The following is a 17,911-nucleotide window of genomic DNA, read 5'->3' as shown; positions in this document are numbered from 1 at the left end:
CTATTCCCAGTGCACCGGGTACGTGTGCTCCATGGGTTCTGTTCCGCCTGCCAGTCCCATGATGTAAGGCACCAACAGAGAACTTCACCTGAGGAAATATAAAAGATGGCTCTGGCTAGAGGGCCAGATTCGGAGCTGCTGTAAATCCGTATAACTGGATTGACTTCAGTCTAGCTCTGATGGCTTCCACCAGTCAAAGATCTAGCCCCATAGAGCCATAAATGGAGTTGAGCCGAAGGGGAGAGCTTGTAAGGTAATAACACAGCTGGAGCGGAGAAAGTTTGCCTGACAGAGATGGTTCCATTGGTGATGCTCTGTCTCCGCCCTTGGTCATATGCACCACTGATGATGCAGTGTGTACCAGTGGGTGCGCTCTGTCCATCAGATGAGATGTTAAACTGAGACTGATTCTGTCTGTATTGGTATCTGCCCAGGCAGGGGGTTAAAGATCCCCTAGCACTATTCCAAAAGTGTTAAGGGACAGTCGCAGACTCCTGGGCACTGCTCCTCCCTTCTTACCACCTTTGGAGATCTCAACCTCAGTGGAAACCAGTTCCAACGTCCAACTGTCTAGAAAGGGTCATGGAATTGAGGAAGCCGCTGCAGGGTTTGCGCAAGGATCTGCAAGATGCATGAGTTACCCTGCCCGGCTTTTTAAATAACCCTGCGCAACAAATTCCTGTTCTTGCCTCCAGTGCCTTAGAGGCTTTGTAATCCGAGCATTACAGGCGCTGGGCATGAGCAGTGCCAGGTTAAAGACAGAAGACGCATGCCACGCTAATGGGCGTGTGCACTGCTCACGAGCAAAGGCCATTGGCTGGGACTAGGCAGGACTCCCATTCGCCTTTCCAAGCATGGCCAAAGCATGGAAAACTTCACAAGTTGCCCCAAGCCAATGGGTCAGCAGAGGGCGTGGCGGGATTGCCTTCATCTGGCCACCTACAGCTACCTTGACGCTTTGCAGCCATGACCAGCTGTTAAGTCCTAAGGGACATTGAGTCCAGTCCCCTGCTAGCACAGGCGACCAAGTCTCCTGTAGCAGCAGAGTGCAGCAGGCCTCCTCAAAACAGCTCTGCTTCCTTACATGCACACCACGACGCCTGGCTGTTCTGGCCGATAGCTGCACCCTGCAGCTTGAACTCTGCATCACAACTAGCGCACACGCATCGAGTCCCTGCTGGGAATTGCATCCCAGCATGTACCTACCTGGACTTCTGCAGCAGAGGGGAGCGTCCCAGTGTCTTCGCTGCCTGGCTGGCTGGGTGAGTGGGGCTCATCATTGAATCAGATGTAACCGAACTCTCCCTTGCTGTGTGCCCCCTGCTAGGGACGCAGCCCCAGCTGCTGGGTCAGCATGCCGTCAGCAACTGCTGAGCCAGGCTGGGGCAGCAGGATCGTTCCTCCCCGAGCTCTTGTGCTGAGGTGACACATCCGCACCTCAGCGACTCACAGGGAGGCTGCTGAGGCCACATCAGAGCCCCTGGCTCGGCAGCAACTGTGGAACCTGTCTGCTTCCTTATATCCCCTGGGGTACCCTGTGTGTCCTGAAAAGATCCCCCCAGTTTTTCCACAGTCCTCATCACCCTTGTTGAGGAGAAGAACGGACAGGACCGGGGCCCGTTCCTGGCGAGGAATGTTGCATTCTGTTCCCACTGGGGCAGAACATCCTGCTTCCGTGTGGCTCTGTGACCCAACGGCTCATGGCTCAAGAGCAGAGAGTCGAGCTCACGTTTCTTGTGCGTTGCCCTCCAGGGCAATGGGTTAGTACCAGGGCAGCCTGGAATCCCTCTGAGAGACACGCCCACAGCCGCATGGCTGCGGAACCCGCCACAGCTGACAGATGTCTGCCTGGACAAAAACCCCTTCCAAATGGGCTCTTCCCAGAGAGGGCTGGAGCAGATCGAGATGAAGAGGAGCCCTAATACGTGTCAGGTGCTAGAGCCTGCTGGGAAAGTCTCTGGCATTAAAGCCAGGCATGCGGAGTAATTACAGCGGGTGTGGAGTGATTGCAGCGGATTGGTGCTGGCAGGTGGCTCTCGTTAGCTAGCCCCGGGTACGAGAGGGATTGGTGTGTCTCTGTGGGAATGAAGGGATGAGGGCAGAAGAGGTCCTGCAAGGACAGTCAAGGAGCAGGTACGTTTCAGGGAGAACTCAGGTTGAGTTCCAAGCCCCGGGGAGGGGAAAAGTGCAGAGTACAAACGGTTTGGTTTTATTCTGAGCATGTCTACACTAGAAGCGCTACATTGGTGCAACTGCACCAACGCAGCATGTCTGGCGACGATGCCGTATGCCAATGGGAGAGTGTCCCCCGCTGACAGAGCGCCAGCGTGGAGAGCGCTTTGGTCTCTGTAACTTGGGTCACTTTTTCCCCATCTCTGAGCGAGGTAAGTTAGATCGACTTACACGGTCGTGTAGACTTGCCCTCTGTCTGGAGCAGGGTGGGAACTCCACCTCCTCAGTCCCTGTTCTCTGTGCAAAATTAAATGGAGACAGCAGCCTCTCTCCACAGAGGGCAGGTGGCTAACAAACCATGGCTCATCTCAGAGCTGGGGGCCGGGCCTCTGAGCTGCGCTGAGGATGGGAATTGTATTTCTGCCTGTCGGAGGCAGAAGGCCGAGCCAGTGTCACTTAGAGCATGTTAGAAATCCGATTAGCTGACTCGAACTGGTGGTGCATGGCGAGTTTTCCAGCGTGAATTCCGCCCTGGCCTTGCATATTCCCTTCACACTTTGTCTTTTAAATGATAATTAGGCAGATGGCGCCTCAATGTGTTTTCAGCCAAGAGGCAGAGCTGGGCTTTGTTTGTCATGATTGGCAGGCAGGTGAGGAGATAAAGAAAGAACAGAGGGACTTTCTGGTGCTTTCAAGATAGGCAGATGCTCCTGCCCTGTGAGCAAAGAGGCCTTGGCAGGGGGAATGAAAGGGGATATTCTGAGCTCTGCTGCATAGGGGCTTGAGGATGAGAATGAGGAATTGAAGGGATGGGATTTTAAGAGGGGCTATACTCACACAGGCATAGTATTGATTCTCACAGCAGAGCGCGGTGGCTGGGTGGGGAGATTATAGTCCAACCTTATTTTCCTGGAGGAGTGAGGAGCTATTGGAAAACATTGAGGAAAGAAGGGGAGGCTCAGGGAGGCTCTGAATCTGAAGGGCAGTGATGGTAGGGTCTGGAAGTTCCTGTCTGGGGATGTGACTGACCTGCCATTAGTTTGGAGCTGCTTTGCTGACCAGGGGTTTTAAACTGGGTCTTTCTAGTGTGATATTTACACAGAGGAGCAGCCAGGCTGCGTAGCCCCCCAGTTTGAAACCCCCGACTCTCTGGAATCCTATTAAACTCTGTGGAGTTGAGTCATCTTTCTGAGCTAGGCATGTGAAGCCGTGTGCGATACATGGTGGATGTTTCCTTCCGGGTGAGCCCATGAGCTTCTCTTCACTTTGCCCGAATGGCCGAGACCACATTTGCAAGCGGAGTGTAGAAGCTGCATCCTGGCTGCCTCTGCACGAGCAAACGGGACAGCTGCACAGGCAGAGGGGTAACTAAGCACCTGAATGCCTATTTGCACCTGGCCTGACCCGTACATGGACACAGACATGCTTTTTGGATCATACAAAGAAAAGGCCGTTCCCCAGGCAGGAGTTTGGAACAGCAGTGAATGGGATGGTCATAAATACCCCAGGACAGCTGCGTGGCGTAATCGGGTGGCTCCAGGCCCCAGCACGCCAAGCACGTGCTTGGGGTGGCAAGCTGCGGGGGGCGCTCTGCTGGCGCCGCGAGGGTGGCAGGCAAGCTGCCTCCGGCGGCTTGCCTGCGGAGGGTCTGCTGGTTCTGCGGCTTCGGAGGACCTCCTGCAGGCACCTGCGGTGGAAGCCACGGGACCAGCGGACCCTCCGCAGGCAAGCCGCCGGAGGCAGCCTGCCTGCTGTGCTTGGGGCGACAAAATCCCTAGAGCCACCTCTGGTTGTAATTAAACAGCCTTTAACCACACAACCAAACAAACTTCCGTACCTGGCTCTAGGAGCCGCATCAGGCATCTTCTGGCTTTATAATTCGACGAACCTTCATCTTTAAAGCTCACCCCTCTGGCAGGGAACAGCCCCCAGAGCCAGCTAGCACGGTGAAATCTTTCTGTACATGAAGGGTTTGCAAGCGTGTGCTGTTCCAGCCTGACAAATCCCAGGGTTGAGCGGAAATCACAGCTTTGCCTTAACCGCCAGTTATTAAACTCCAACACGCTGTCTTCATCTGGAAGTTAAGTCTCCATATCCAACTGAAAGCCATTTATGTTCTTGGCTCCTTTCTCTGCACTTTCACATGCATGATGCCCAATTGGACAGGGTGCAGCGGATCCAGACACAGCAGTATTTCTGTCTGCTTTTTTTAAATGGTGCGGGGGACGGGGGGGCATCTGCTCAGCATCCCGCGGTGCAGAGCTGCAGTGGTCGGATATGAAACCTGGACTGTTGTCTGCATAGCAGAGCGATGGGCAAATACCTTGGCTTAACGAGGGGGGGTGCTGTATAAGCTTCAGAGGATACAGCTCTGCTGAGGCACCTCAATTCCGGCCTGCAGCACCCCCTGTCCTTGCAGGGATGGCAGAACGATGCCCCTGCACTCCTCACAGCTCTGCCAACATGGATCAATCCTGCACCCCGTATGAGCCTGGGCTCCCACACACGGTTGTCTGCTGATGCACCTCACTCCTGTCCTGCGGCACTCCTACTATTCCAGACCAGGATTCCCTGCACCTGTCTCCGCTCAGGCCCCATGACTCCCCCTGCTAGGCCAGCCCTGCCCCTGGTCTCCCCACTCCCCAAAGCTTACCAGTGCCCCTGGGTGCGGTGTGCCCTATGGGAATGAGCACGGGCCTGGGAGTCGGGAAATCTGGAGAATTACTGATGTCTCGGGGGATTGTCTGAGTTTAGACTGGAATTTTTAAAAGAACCCAGTGGGGAGTTAGGTGAGTAACTCTTTTGAAAATCCCAGCCTGGCTGCAGGTCTGAAGCTGTGACTCACTGTATGGAGAAGATGAGGGATCTGAGAGCCCTCTAGGGCAGCAGGCTTCCCCCTGGCTGAGGACTGAGGGGAGGACTCTACTTTTTCCACCTCAATGTGCAAGAGGTCAGTGGGTGGAGGGAGGTGAGGGCCAGTAGAAGCAGGGCAGGGTTGGGAGAAGCGGCAGGCAGGGGTGGCAGGATCATGAGACTGGCACTGAGATATGTTTAGGCGCTGCAGTAAGAAGCAGACTTATATCGCTACAGCATCCTACGTGAATTGCGTGGGAAGCTGGGACACTCGCTGGTTCCACTTCCTAAGGTCTCAGGCCAAAGAGTCTTTCTGCTTTTGAGGCACCCGGGGCCTCATGCCTGGATTATGCAGGGAATATGGATGAAAACCCAGCCAGAACCCCTGGGCTCCGTGCTGAGAGTGCATGAGACAGGCATCCTCCTTGGGTCTGATGGGAGCACGCAAGCCGCTTCCAAAGCCTCGCACACCAGGGCTGCCGTCCCTGCTGGCGCTGGCTTCAGCTCGGATTGGCTTGTGGAGCTTTCACGAGAATGATGAGAGGTAAGAGCCGGTGATTGCAGATGCAAGTACTAGTGCCTACAGTTTGCCCAGCTGTGCCCGCCGGGCCCACGGTTAGAAGTGGCAGTGGTTAGCTGGGCAGCTGCGAATTAGCTCCTCACCTGGAGAATTGTGTCCAGTTCTGGGTGCCACATTTCAGGAAGGATGTGGAGAAATTGGAGAGAATCCAGAGAAGAGCGACAAAAAATGATTAAAAGTCTAGAAAACATGACCCATGAGGGAAGATTGAAAAAAAATGGCTTTGTTTGGTCTGGAGAAGAGAAGACCGAGAGGGGACATGATAACAGTTTTCAAGTACATAAAAGGTTGGTACAAGGAGGAGGGAGAAAAATTGTTCTCCTTAGCCCCTGAGGATCGGACGAGAAGCAATGGGCTTAAATTGCTACAAGGGAGGTTTAGGTTGGCCATCAGGAGAAACTTCCTGTCAGGATGGTTAAGCACTGGAATAAATTGCCTAGGGAGGTTATGGAATCTCCACCCATAATTTTTTAAGAGCAGGTTTGGCAAACACCTGTCAGGGATGGCCTAGATAATACTTAGTCCTGCCTTGAGTGCAGGCGACTGGACTAGACGACTTCTCAAGGTCCCTTCCAGTTCTGATTCTATATACCATTGCTATTAATATCAGTAGTGGTGTTTATGTATGAGACGATATATCACCACACACACTCTCTCTCTCTCTCTCTCTCTCTCTTATATCTTACTGTTAGGATCTGGTCACCCTAGGAGGGGGTGAGCAGGGACACCATGAAGGGCATGTCCTGAGAGTGAGTTGACGATCACCAGCTAATGGGAATTGCATTTACACTTCAGTCTCTGCATGTGGTTTCTGGGTGGGTGGATCAGAGCATCAATTTCTTCTGAAGGCAGTTTCCAATCTGGATGGGCAGAGAACGTACTTTGAAGTCTGTTCCTGCCAGACAGTGACCGGAATTAATAGCAATGCAAGGAGGCTAGTGAACCAGCACTTTCCCTTTGAGATGATTGGGAGTGAATGTGTTTTATTAGGGCTCATGGAAAAAGACACGAGTGATGATGCTGACCAGACTCAGGTGTAGCACAGCCTTTCACACGGCTCGGTTAGTGCACCCCAGTCCTGTTTCCCACCCCCCATCTCCATTCCAGTCCTGAGCCTGGCACTGCATTCAGTCAGGCTAAATACTGCAGTGTGTTTTAATGGGCATAGCTGGGGCCTGGGATGAGCTCCACCAACATTTATTCACTTGCTGCGCTGGGAGTTAAGCCCCGACTGCAGCTGGAGACGTTGAGGGGGAAGCGGTCGGTATTGGATCTGTTCTGAGGACAAAGGGAAGTTTGGGGTTTCGAGGGCTGTTCAGCGTCTCGCCCACTGCAAAACTTCACTACAAAAGTGAGGATGGGGAGATCTGTCTTCGCTGCAGTTAGTCCAGGCTCTTACCCGGGGGTTGTCATAGTATTCTATCCCCAATCTGAACCTTAGAGTCCAAAAAATGAGGTACTAGCATGAATTCCTCTAAGCTTAATTACCAGCTTAGATTTGACAAGCTGCCACCACCCAAAAATATATAGTGTTTTGGGGCACTCTGGTCCCCTCAAAAACCTTCCCTGGGGACCCCAAGACCCAAATTCCTTGAGTCTTCACAAACAAAGGGAATAAACCATTTCCCTTCCCCTCCTTTCTTCCTCCCAGATCTTTCCCGCCCTGGGTACACTAGGAGAGAGAGACAGATTCAAGCTCCTGTGAATCTAAACAAAGGGATTCCCCTCACCCAGACCAGATTCAAGCTCCGTGAATCTTTTTCCCTTCTCCCACCACTTTCCTGGGTAAGTACAGACTCAATTCCCTTAGAGCTAACAAGGGGAAAAAAATCACATTAGAAAACTTTAAAAAGAAAGCTTTTTAACTTTAAAAAACAAAAAGAAAAAATTGTCTCTGTAAATTCAAGATGGTAAAATATTACAGGGTCTTTCAGCTTATAGAAATGGAGAAAAAGCCTCCTCCAGCAGAAATACAATTTAAATACTTTCCAGCAAAACATACAAATTTGCCAATACAGCAAATACAAACAATTTAAAAGACGATAACCGGCCTTTCTTAATACTCCTTTTACTGAATAGATAAGAACTGAGCAGGGAGATTGGCAGAAAGCCTGGTTGCACCTCTAGTCCTGTCAGGACCAGAGAGCACAACCAAACCCAAAAACCACAAACAAAGGCTTCCCTCCCTTGAGATTTGAAAGTATCTTGTTTCCTGATTGGTCCTCTGGTCAGGTGTTGTTTGTTAACCCTTTCCAGGTGAAAGAGACATTAACCCTTTGCTATCTGTTTATGACAGGGGTGGCCCCTAACCACCTTCCCCTCCCCACACATATACCTTTCCCATGAGTGTCATGGTTCTTTCTGCTCGGGGTAGCTGGTCCCGTTGGAGGTGTGGGGTGGAACCTATGTCCCACCTTCACTTGGGCTGGTAGCCAGGATGCAGGCTAAACCGCTCGGTGCTGATAGTCCTCCAGGACCTTCCCACAATTCCCCCTGTGCGCCCAGCAGGCCAGGCAAGCTCTCCCACAGTTCAGTGGGGAAGAATCATAGAGCAGCTCAGTTTGCTGCAGCACAGAAACACATGGGCTGTGCCCCCAGAAGTCCTAACGACATACGGGGCGGGGGAGCACGGTCCCAGTGGGTGGCAGGAACTTGAGCAGGGCTTTGCGGGATGGCTGCTGAGGGGGAGAGCGGGAGCAACTGGCATTTAACAAGAAAGCAAAACCTCAAAAGGGGTCTCATACAGCCTCGGGAAATGCAGTGTCAGCTTCTGGGCTTCAAATTAATATGCACATATGTTACTTGCTCCCCTCTGATAGGCTCATTTAGACTTGCCACGCTTGCAGTGAAGGACACATCGCAAAGTCATTGCGGAGTGAGGGTCTGTCTAGTTCCGTTCTTACTCGTAGCAAGGCCAAAAGGGGCCGTTGTGATCATCTGGTCTCCCCTCCTGGCTGGCACAGGCCAGAGAACTCCCAGCGGTCTAGGAGCTGAACATCTGGATATTCAAGGAAGTGCAGCATAGCTTGGCAGGGTGTGCTGCTATTTTTGCCTAGTGGCTGTGGCTCATATCATAGAATCATAGAATATCAGGGTTGGAAGGGACCTCAGGAGGTATCTAGTCCAATGCCCTGCTCCAAGCAAGACCAATCCCCAACTAAATCATCCCAGCCAGGGCTTTATCGATATCCCAGTTCAACTAGCATCAGTCTCTGGGAGGCGAAAGGCACCTACATACTATGGGGCTGGGTAGCAGTACAAAACCCTAGAACAGCCCAAGGCTTCAGGGCTATTAAGATAATCCCTCCAGATCCAGGGTAAATAGGATTTCTGAATGCAGGTGCCATAATTACAGGGCTTGCTGTCCCTCCCCCGTCTCTGGTGTCTCCAAAAGCACTCTCCCCGATGCCTCTCCTGGGATGAATCCTGCAGTTCTCCACTCTCAGACCAGGCCCTGGGGCACAGCGTCCCTGTGGTTCACTGTACTTAGCCAGCAGGTTCAGCCCCTGCACTTCTTCCCTGAGGGCATCTGTGACCAACAGTGACCAGACCTGGGATTAAACCAAAGTATCGTTTAATCTTAACAGTAGGAGCAAAGCTAATGGAAGTGTAAAAGGATTGTAAAACACTGATGGTCTGTCCTACCTGGAGGCTTATCATGCTGAGGTGTGACTTGGAAGGCAGACCCCCAGTGGGTGTGTGTGTGGGTCTGTCTGTTCCCTCAAATGATAGAGCCCCCTCCCTGGAGGGGGTAAGTTTTAGCCAACCAGAAATCCGTTGTTTTCTCCTCCAAGGCTCTTTTGCCCAAAGCTAGCCGTGTGCATTGTCTGCTGCAGGGGGTGCAGCTGCACCAGCATCTGTAAATACACCACATATCCCTGTGCCTGGTATACCTATCTCATAGAGCTGGAAGGGACCTTGAAAGGTCATTAAGTCCAGTCCCCTGCCTTCACAGCAGGACTATGTTCTGCCCCTGATAGATTTTTGCCCCAGATCGCTAAATGGCCTTTCAAGCATTGAGCTCACAACTCTGGGTTTAGCAGGTCAACACTCAAACCACTGAGCTATCCCCCCCAATAACGTCTCAAGCCTGAAGCAAATATAAATAGGGCTGTGACAGAATGGATTTATTTCCCTTGGCATGCCAGGCTGCATCAGCCAGACAGTTTTAATTCTCATTGCTTCAAAACAGCTGGAGAGCCAGGGCCTGTCATTTATTATTTATTCTCTCCTTTCGACGAATAATGATTCCACTGGGCAAAGCGAAATGAAATTACTGCGTATTCCCTGGAAAGCCTGTATCAGCGCTCAGCTCCGCGTGCTGCCCCTCTGCCACCACCACTGCAGCTTCCCAAGGAAGTGGAGCCACTGCCATGCGGACGTCAGCCTGGGAGCAATTTATATGGACTCTGGCAGTTAGCGCACACTACCCGGACCAAGAAGTGATTGCATGGCGGGAGGCAACTAGGCCTCATTGGGCCACCCACAGAGAGGTGGGCACGTGAACTTGGGAGTGGCAAGATTCTGACAGCCCATCCCACCCCTGCCACAAAGGGGCGGGGCGGTGCCAGGCCTACCACAGAGGTTCATAGGAGATGTGGCTGTTAGCAGATGTATCTGGGCTCACGGTGGACAGGGCATGTCTGAGTTACTTGGAAAGAGGGATCCATCGGCGACAGCTGATACTGGCTCTGAGAAGAGCACCCGTTCCAGGGCATGGATGGCTTTCTTGCAGATGGGAACCAATAGTTGAGCGTTTGTGCGTGTAATCCCTCAGATTAGACATAAACTCAAGGCTCTTGTGGTTATCGAAGAACTCATGGTGCTTTTCCCAACAGCAAAGCAGTTAACCCGTTTGCCCTGGGCAATCTCCATGCTGGGTAATTGCGTTCTGCCTCCCAGAATTGCCGGATTCTTTGTGTCCCATCGCAATTCAGTGCATTGTTGCTGCCTCATTCCATCCCAGCGCTGGCTGCATTTCAGTGCGGGCCAAAATGATTCTGATCTAAGTGGCTTATACAACAGTAAAGTTTCTCTCCTGGGAATTCAGTGTGGTAGACAGCCTGTAGCAGATGCTCCAGGCCTCCCTCGAATCTCTCACTAGTGAGAAGTATATAGTGGTGAGTAATACTTGTTTGGAGACACATGATGTAAAATTGTGAAGTGCTTTGATATCTACTAATGAAAATCCCTTTATAAGAGCTGGATATTGCTATTTATTGTTCGTTGCTAGCACTTAGTGCCTCTCTCTTAGAATCGCAGAATGAACATCAATCCACGCCACCCCCATCCCCACAGTGAGGTAGATGCTACTGTATTTTTTTACCCTATAGTCCATCCTGTGAGAGGTGGATAATGAAACCTTGAGTCCCACTGAAATAACGTGACCCTGTTCAATCCGTTACATTGAGTCAGAAGAACATGACATCCAGAAATGCCAGGCTACAGGGTACCACAACATCAAGAACTGAACCTGGCCTGTGTCTCCTGCAGCCTAAAAACCCCCCTGACATGGTTAGCACCGCTCAGTACACAGCAGAAAGAATCCGACACTTTGGTTCTGCAAACTGCCGAGCCTCTTGACAGGGGCGACGGATTCTTCCTAAAAGGGGGGGGGGGGGGGGGAGCATGAGGCCCTGGCCCTGCCTCTTCCCCTCCCTGAGGTCCTGCCCCTTGGCAAGCTGGAGCTGGGCCCCTCCATCTGCCAAGGGTGGGGGTACCCGAGAGCAGCCCCAACCCCTGGGTCTGCGACTCCCCACAGCTGCTTGGGCTTCCCGGGCCGCTATTACCTGGGCTAGGCTCCAGCTTCCTGCCTGGTCGGGGGGCAGGGCTTCAGGGGAAAGGGGAGGGGCAGAGGGCCGGGTCCATGGTGAAAAGTAGACAGGCTACACCTATACACTTTCAAAAGTGGGAGGGCCGTGGTCCCTTGGCCCCCCTGTTCTGGCGCCTCTGCCTCTCGGGTCTGGAAAATATGGTGAGAAATCTGCGGTGTGGCCTGCGCACGCAGCTTTCTCTCATTTTCCCTCTCTGTGAGGCTTTAAAATTAGGCGTGTGTTTGGTATGAAAAGCAACATTCTAGGCTTTTCCTGGGAGTTGCTCACAATTGCCGTCTCCTCCTCCCCCCCATCACAGATTGTCCCTGCAGGGCAGGACAGAACCCCTCGGTGCGTTTAACCCCCTCTTCCGTTGTTCTCAGTACATGCGAAGCCACTGCACATGTGAATCTCCAGACTGGACTTGGTAGACAAGACGCGCCTGCCAGCCTGATGCATTATCAGCCCTGGTGGAGCTGTAGGAATCTGCAAAAAAAAAAATCACTCTGCCCCAAAGCTGATTGATCTTTCCCCTTCTCTCTTCTTCTAAGATCATTTGGCTTTTCCCCAAATGAATTCTTCTGTTAATAGGTGCTTCATTTTAATTGACAGCTTGAGTGAGCGAAAGCAGAACTGAAAAGCAGACAGGGCCATTCAGTTAGTCTGGTCGACAGCTCAAACTCGTCAGCAAATAACCAGCCCAGAAAGCCAGTAACCAGGACTATTGACTGGCTTCTGCATGGTCTTAGGATAAACTGTCTTTAAATGTCACAGAGCCTCATACCTCTAGGGTGCCAGTTCACATCCCACCTGTGTTGACGGCAGTAAGGAAATTTCTAATGTGTTATTGGAGCCGTTCTTTAGGTCACCAGCTGGGTTGCAGCTCATCTGCATGGTCACCAGAAGTTTTCACATCGGACATCTGCTCGGTAGCCCCTATGTTAAATGAGTTGGTGGAGGGGGAGTGTCTCAGTCTAGTCCCCAGCGGCTGGGTGTGTATGTTTGGCACCGTTCCTGGCATGCTCGCTGATCTCCTCCGGTGGGCCAAGCAGAGGACTCAGAGCCAGGACTCTTGGGTGCTGTTTCCTACTCGACCTCTGGTTTGCCGCAGGACTTAACTCCTCTCCCCATTCGTTCTCAATAGAAGTCCCTGTGAAGTGAGCATGTCACCTATTTTGCTGGGAGGGTGAGACTGTTTGTAGGGAGCGGTTGAGGTCCCTGGACCAGCGACACTGTGGATGTTGTGCTTCGCTGTGCCATGCACCCATTTCACATAGGTCACTGAACAGCTGCACGGGCTGGGTTCCATCTGGGGGACTAGAGATAAAAGGGTCCATAGCCCCTGAGCTCTCCGGCCCTCTGACATGGGAGATCCGGGTTCTCCTAACAGAGCGTTTTGTTGCCTTTTGAAATGTCACTGTCTTAGCTGTGCTGATAATGAACAAAACGCCCCATTTCTGGAAAACTGGTGCCATGTTACCCCACAGGCCACTTCTCGCCAAGCCACCCGCCAGGACTCTGGGTCCTCTTTGGAGAGAACTATTGAAAGCAGCTGCTGCTGTTTCTCTTTCAGGGGGTTGCTGAGCTCGAGCTAGAGAAGGACCTGAGCAGGACGTTTAGGATCATGATCCGATCCATGAGGAAGGAGGTAGGGGCGGGACATGCAGCTGGTAGGGCGGGTCTTTGTGTGATCTTTATCCCATAGCTGGGGTCTGACGGAGGAGAATCAGAGGCTGATGATCCAGCCCCACCCTGGGTTAACGCTCTGCTCCCATCTCTCTCACCTGGGGAGGCCTGACTGGAAATTCTGGGGGGGAGGGGTTTGGCATCAAGCCTCAGCTGGAAGTTTTGCCAACTGTTGCAACCCCCGACCCCGATATCTGCCATTCCATCCAACGGTGATGGGCCCTGCTCGATGTTTGGAGAAGAATGTTGGTATTCAGATCATCGGTAGGTTTCAGAGTTAACATGCTCTGTTGAGACGAATGGGGTATTAGTTCACACCTTTCTTGGCTACAATAATTTTGGCTGTTTGCAGACTCAGCCAGGGCACTGCTGTCTGCCTTACATCCATTTCACGTTCGGAAAACTGTGTTCTCACTAGTAGGGGCTTGGGATGTCCTTTAAGGAAACTCACTCCAATTCAGCCCTATGCTGTTGTGGCTGGGGTGGACTCGGTGGAGGGCGCAGGGCCCTGAGCATACAGCACAACCTGAACACTGTCCAGGGGTTAGATCGAGTCCCTTAATCTCCTTCTCGAAGCACAGTACAAATAGCGTCATTAACCTAGAATGGAGGCAGTAACTATTTATCAGGAGCTTCCGGGCAAAACCCTTGAGAGCTTTATAATTTAAACAAACTCAAAGTCTGGAAGGCAGAAGATTCATAGTTGAGGCTTTTTTTAATCCTGGCCCAGCTGCTGACTGACTGTGTAGCCTGGGGTGAGTTACCTGACTGCAGTTTGCCCTTTGCCATCATTAACGCAGGGATAACGATATTTACCTAATCTACAGTGTCAATCCAGGGGGGCCGAAGGGGAAGCCACATGCTTGAAGCAGGGACATCTGGCCCGTCGTTGCAGTTCTTTGGCTTGGCTTCCAGGCCTTTGCAGAGCCGATGGAGTAACAGTCCCGTCCCGGGAGAGTCCAGGGAGTGAGATCAGCCTGGGAATTGAACCAACTCGCTTGCATGCCCCGGGGGGCATCGGGGTTCAGGTGTCAAGTAACGTGTGTTTGCTGTCCCCGCGGAGAGCGAGTGTTCCAGCAGCAGTGTGGGGCGCTTGAGCCCCCTTGCAAGTGCCTGGGATCCTCCTTCGCCCCAGACACAGCGTCTGGTGCCGCTTGGGGCTGTCTGGGTTAGAACTCTCGGCAGTGTCTGCTCTGAGCCAGCCGGGCGAGCGAAGCCCTGGGCAGGACTGGGCATGGTCTGCATAGGACTGGGCCAGGTCCTACAATCCAAGCAGCCTCATTACATTTTGCACCAGCCCCCGTGTGCTTGGTGCAAATCCTGCGCCGCTTTGGTCTGTCAGCTCCTGGCTTTGGAAGGCCCCAACAAGCCCCTTCCCCAGGGGCCGTGCTTGGTAGCAGAGCACAGAGGAGGCCTGGTCCTGCTGCAGGCCCAAAAGCGCCTTCATATGGAGCTTTGGGGAACCATTCCACAGCCTGGCCTGCCCCATCCCTGCAGCCGCCCCGCAACACCGTGTCGGCTCGGTGGAGCCCTTCCCCGAACGGCTGGGCAGTTAACCAATAACAGTACGTTTCCAGGCTCGTTAGCTTCCTGTCCAGGGGCCCTGGGAGGAGATGGGGCCAACGGCTTTAACGAGGAGCAAGGCTGCATAACCTGGCCTCTGCGTGAATGTGTTATGGAATCGCTGGGGAAAAGAGCTGGAAAAAGAGCGGTTGGGATTTTTCTGCCCTAGTAAAGTCAAAACAAGCTGGACAGGGCCCCATCTTTAATGTCAGCCTGCCGGGGCGGAGCAGTCCTGCATCCTCCCTGTGGCCCCTCCTACTCCCAGCATGCCTCCCGTGCTCACCTCCGAGTCACAGTCTGGCCCATAGAACTATAGGAGCCAGAGATGTGGGGTCAGAGTCCTGAGGGAGGATTGTTCCTACACCATGTTCCCTAGGGCCAGTGTGGAACATACCAGTGCAGGGGCGTCCACCCCGCCCCAGAGAGTCTGTTCCCCAGGCAGATCCACCTCGCTGTCCCCGGAGCTTTTCCCAACTTTTGTGAATTTCAGCCCATTGCTCTGTAGCCTCTTGGGTCACTTCAACTATTTATGGTCCTGTTCGTATGCCCTCTCCCTCCCCACCCGCGGACCTTGATTACTGCTCAGCCAAGCTAGATGCACATCGCTTTGTTAATCCAACCCCCTGTGTCAGTCCCCGGTGCCCTGTGATTGTTCCCATGGCTTTTCTCCGAGTTCCCTTCTGGCTGGCAGCCCTGGGAGTTAATCACGTCCAGTTAATTAGAGCTGTTTCCCTCGCAGGATGAGCTGCCTGTTCCACTCAACATCGCCAACGTCCGGGAGCGAGGTAAGGGTATGAAACGGCCCAGGTGGGAAGGGATTTGTCGCCCTGTTCCCCAGTTATCTCCCAGCCTTGTCGTTAGTGGCGCAGGCAGATCTCTCTCATCAATGACGTTTCAAATACTTGGGGGGCGGGGGGGGGGCGCGGGAGGGGCGCCTACTACTGAGCTACTCCCTGGCTCTCTCCACTCCACTCCAAACGTGAACAGACCGGACTTCACATGTAACCCTACAATAACAAAGGATTGGGTTGCTCGCGAGGGTTGGGCTGCACACGCAGGTATGTTATTGTAGGGTTATCCATTAGACGTAAGGAAGTCCAGGGCCATGACAGAAGGAGATGGAGGAGAAAGAGAGAGTGTACAGAGGGGTAGATAAAAAGAAGTGCTCAATTGTCCCATAACAGGGCAACTCTACAATAACACCCCAGCGTGTGCAGCCCAAGGCTTGGGGGAGAGAGGCTGGTATTAAGAAAGAAATAGCTTTTCTTTGCAAGCTGCTTTGGGTAGATCATGCACTAGGCGAGGGTGGGTGTAGTGAAATATGAGCCATTCTGAGAAACACCCTTGATGCTGTCCCTTTAATTAAAAGCTGGGCAGCAGGAGGGACGCCTCAGCCAGTGGAATGGCCTGGAGCGGCTGAATGTTAACCAGAGCCCCTGAAGGCCTCGCTTTGAAACTCTTCTCTCCCTCCTTGAGTTTCTTCCCTTTCTTGCAAATCCACTTATGCAGCACGTTCTAATCAAATCACCCACGATGCATGCTGCAGAAAGGCGCTATAAATAGAAGCAGCGATAAGCATTCATTGGGCAGCTCCAGCTGGAGGCGCGGACCCTGTAGAAACCTCCAGGAGAGCTGGAGGGGTGGCCTATGCCCAGGGCTGCAGCGTTGTACTCTGGGCACCGAGGGCCGGTCTAAAGGAGAAAGATGCCCTGGCAGGACTTGAAGTTGGCTTGAAAACCAGCCTCGGTGTGGATTTCAGCTTACCTGAGTGTAGCTGAAACCTATTCTCGAGTCACTCAAGCAAAACTGAAATAAAGGCATCTCCCATCGAAAGAAACGAGACTCTCAGCAAACTAGGCGTATGGGCCCAGCCTTTTGGACCAGTTTCACCGTATTGGTTTAACGTCACACTGTGAGTTCTGCCAGTGCCGTGTTCTCCTCTAGCCACACCCGGGCTGCCTGTGACCCCTGGTACGGATACATTCTGTGAAAGTGGGGTGGGGGGTGTAGTGAGTTTGTCAGGCCTGTTGGGCGTTGCCGTTACAGACCAGGGAACCCTTTGCCAGCCGGCACCACTGGGCCTCTGTCCCACTGCCCCTGTAGCCGTTGGGCCGAACATCACAAGCCCTGGTGCATAAAGTCGAGGACCCTAAATCCACATTTAAGTGCCTAAATAACCGGTGTTGCCGTCACGGGCACTGAGCCCCTCAATGGGAGCTGCAGCTGTCAAGCACCGCTGGAGAGGAGGCCGCTCCTATAGCCGCTTAAATGAGGAGCCTGAACTCCTGGGCCGGCTTGAAAGTCACACGCCATCCACCCGTCACCACAGGGCTCCCCATCTCAGCCTAAAACAGAGCAGCACCCGGCTTTAAAACTGAGCACGGAGAGAGGGGCAGGGAGTCTGCAGAGGCCCTGTGCAAGCCCTTAGTCCTTTGTCGGGGCCACGGACTCGAGGTCATATGTAGCTGATCCTGCCTAGCAGATGTTCTTACTCTCTCTCTTTCTCTCTGTCTCTCTCTCGGCAGGAGGGCTTCTGGCTGGCATGCTGGAAGATCCACCTCCAAGCCAGATCCTAGCGGGAGCGGATCTCCAGTACTTCATCCAGCAGTTTAAAAAGTCTGGCTTCAGGTAAAAGCTTAGCTAAAGAGTGAAGCAGGAGTCTGGGGCTGGCGAGAGGGAGGTAACGTCGGCTCTGCCGGGGATATTCCCAGAGACGTTGTTACAAGGCCTTTGGCTGGGTCAGTTGCAAACCAACTACTCCCTCCCCTGCATGGGGCTCTGGAGAATCTCCCCACTGTTTGGAGGCAGGTATGTGGCGCTCGTGCCCATGGAGAGCCTAAAATGAGCCACCATAGAAGGCCCAGCTGAGGGCTCGGGGGTCTGCCCTGGGATCGCAAGGAAATACCAACTCAGCCAAAATCTTGGCCCCTGGTTCAGCTGCGCCTCCCCACGGAACGCAGTGCCCGAGAACTTCTCGGGGATCCCACTAAGGATTTACACCCCTCCCCCCTTTCTCTCACCCTTAGGAGACCATTGAACTGGTACCGGAACATGCGAGCCAACTGGCAGTGGAGCCTCTCTGCGAAAGACAGGAAGGTGAGAGCGGATCCTAGCACGGCTGTCACTTGGCGGCTGTCTCTGGGCTCGGATCTCAGAGCAGGGACAGGAGCTAGGTTAACGTTCTCCAGCCCGAGCCCTGGGCCACTCGCAGATGAGGGAAGGTGCTGAGAGCAGCCCACGGTGC

The 17,911-nt window shown here is 53.1% G+C and overlaps 1 protein-coding gene across 1 annotated transcript in view; it reads left to right on the top strand.

The window, feature by feature from the left end:
• Positions 1–17,911, top strand: part of LOC116830887 (bifunctional epoxide hydrolase 2-like) — an 83,911-nt gene that overhangs the window by 54,556 nt on the left and 11,444 nt on the right. The window contains exons 12-15 of the mRNA XM_075063565.1: positions 12,992–13,066; positions 15,407–15,452; positions 17,193–17,295; positions 17,694–17,763. Of these exons, the coding sequence (XP_074919666.1) occupies positions 12,992–13,066; positions 15,407–15,452; positions 17,193–17,295; positions 17,694–17,763 (294 nt within the window). The remainder of the gene's footprint in view (positions 1–12,991; positions 13,067–15,406; positions 15,453–17,192; positions 17,296–17,693; positions 17,764–17,911) is intronic.

Source organism: Chelonoidis abingdonii, chromosome 3, assembly GCF_003597395.2.
Source record: "Chelonoidis abingdonii isolate Lonesome George chromosome 3, CheloAbing_2.0, whole genome shotgun sequence".
Lineage (NCBI taxonomy): Eukaryota > Metazoa > Chordata > Testudines > Testudinidae > Chelonoidis > Chelonoidis abingdonii.
Note: the sequence above shows the minus strand (reverse complement) of the source record. Positions and strands in the feature narration are given on the sequence as shown.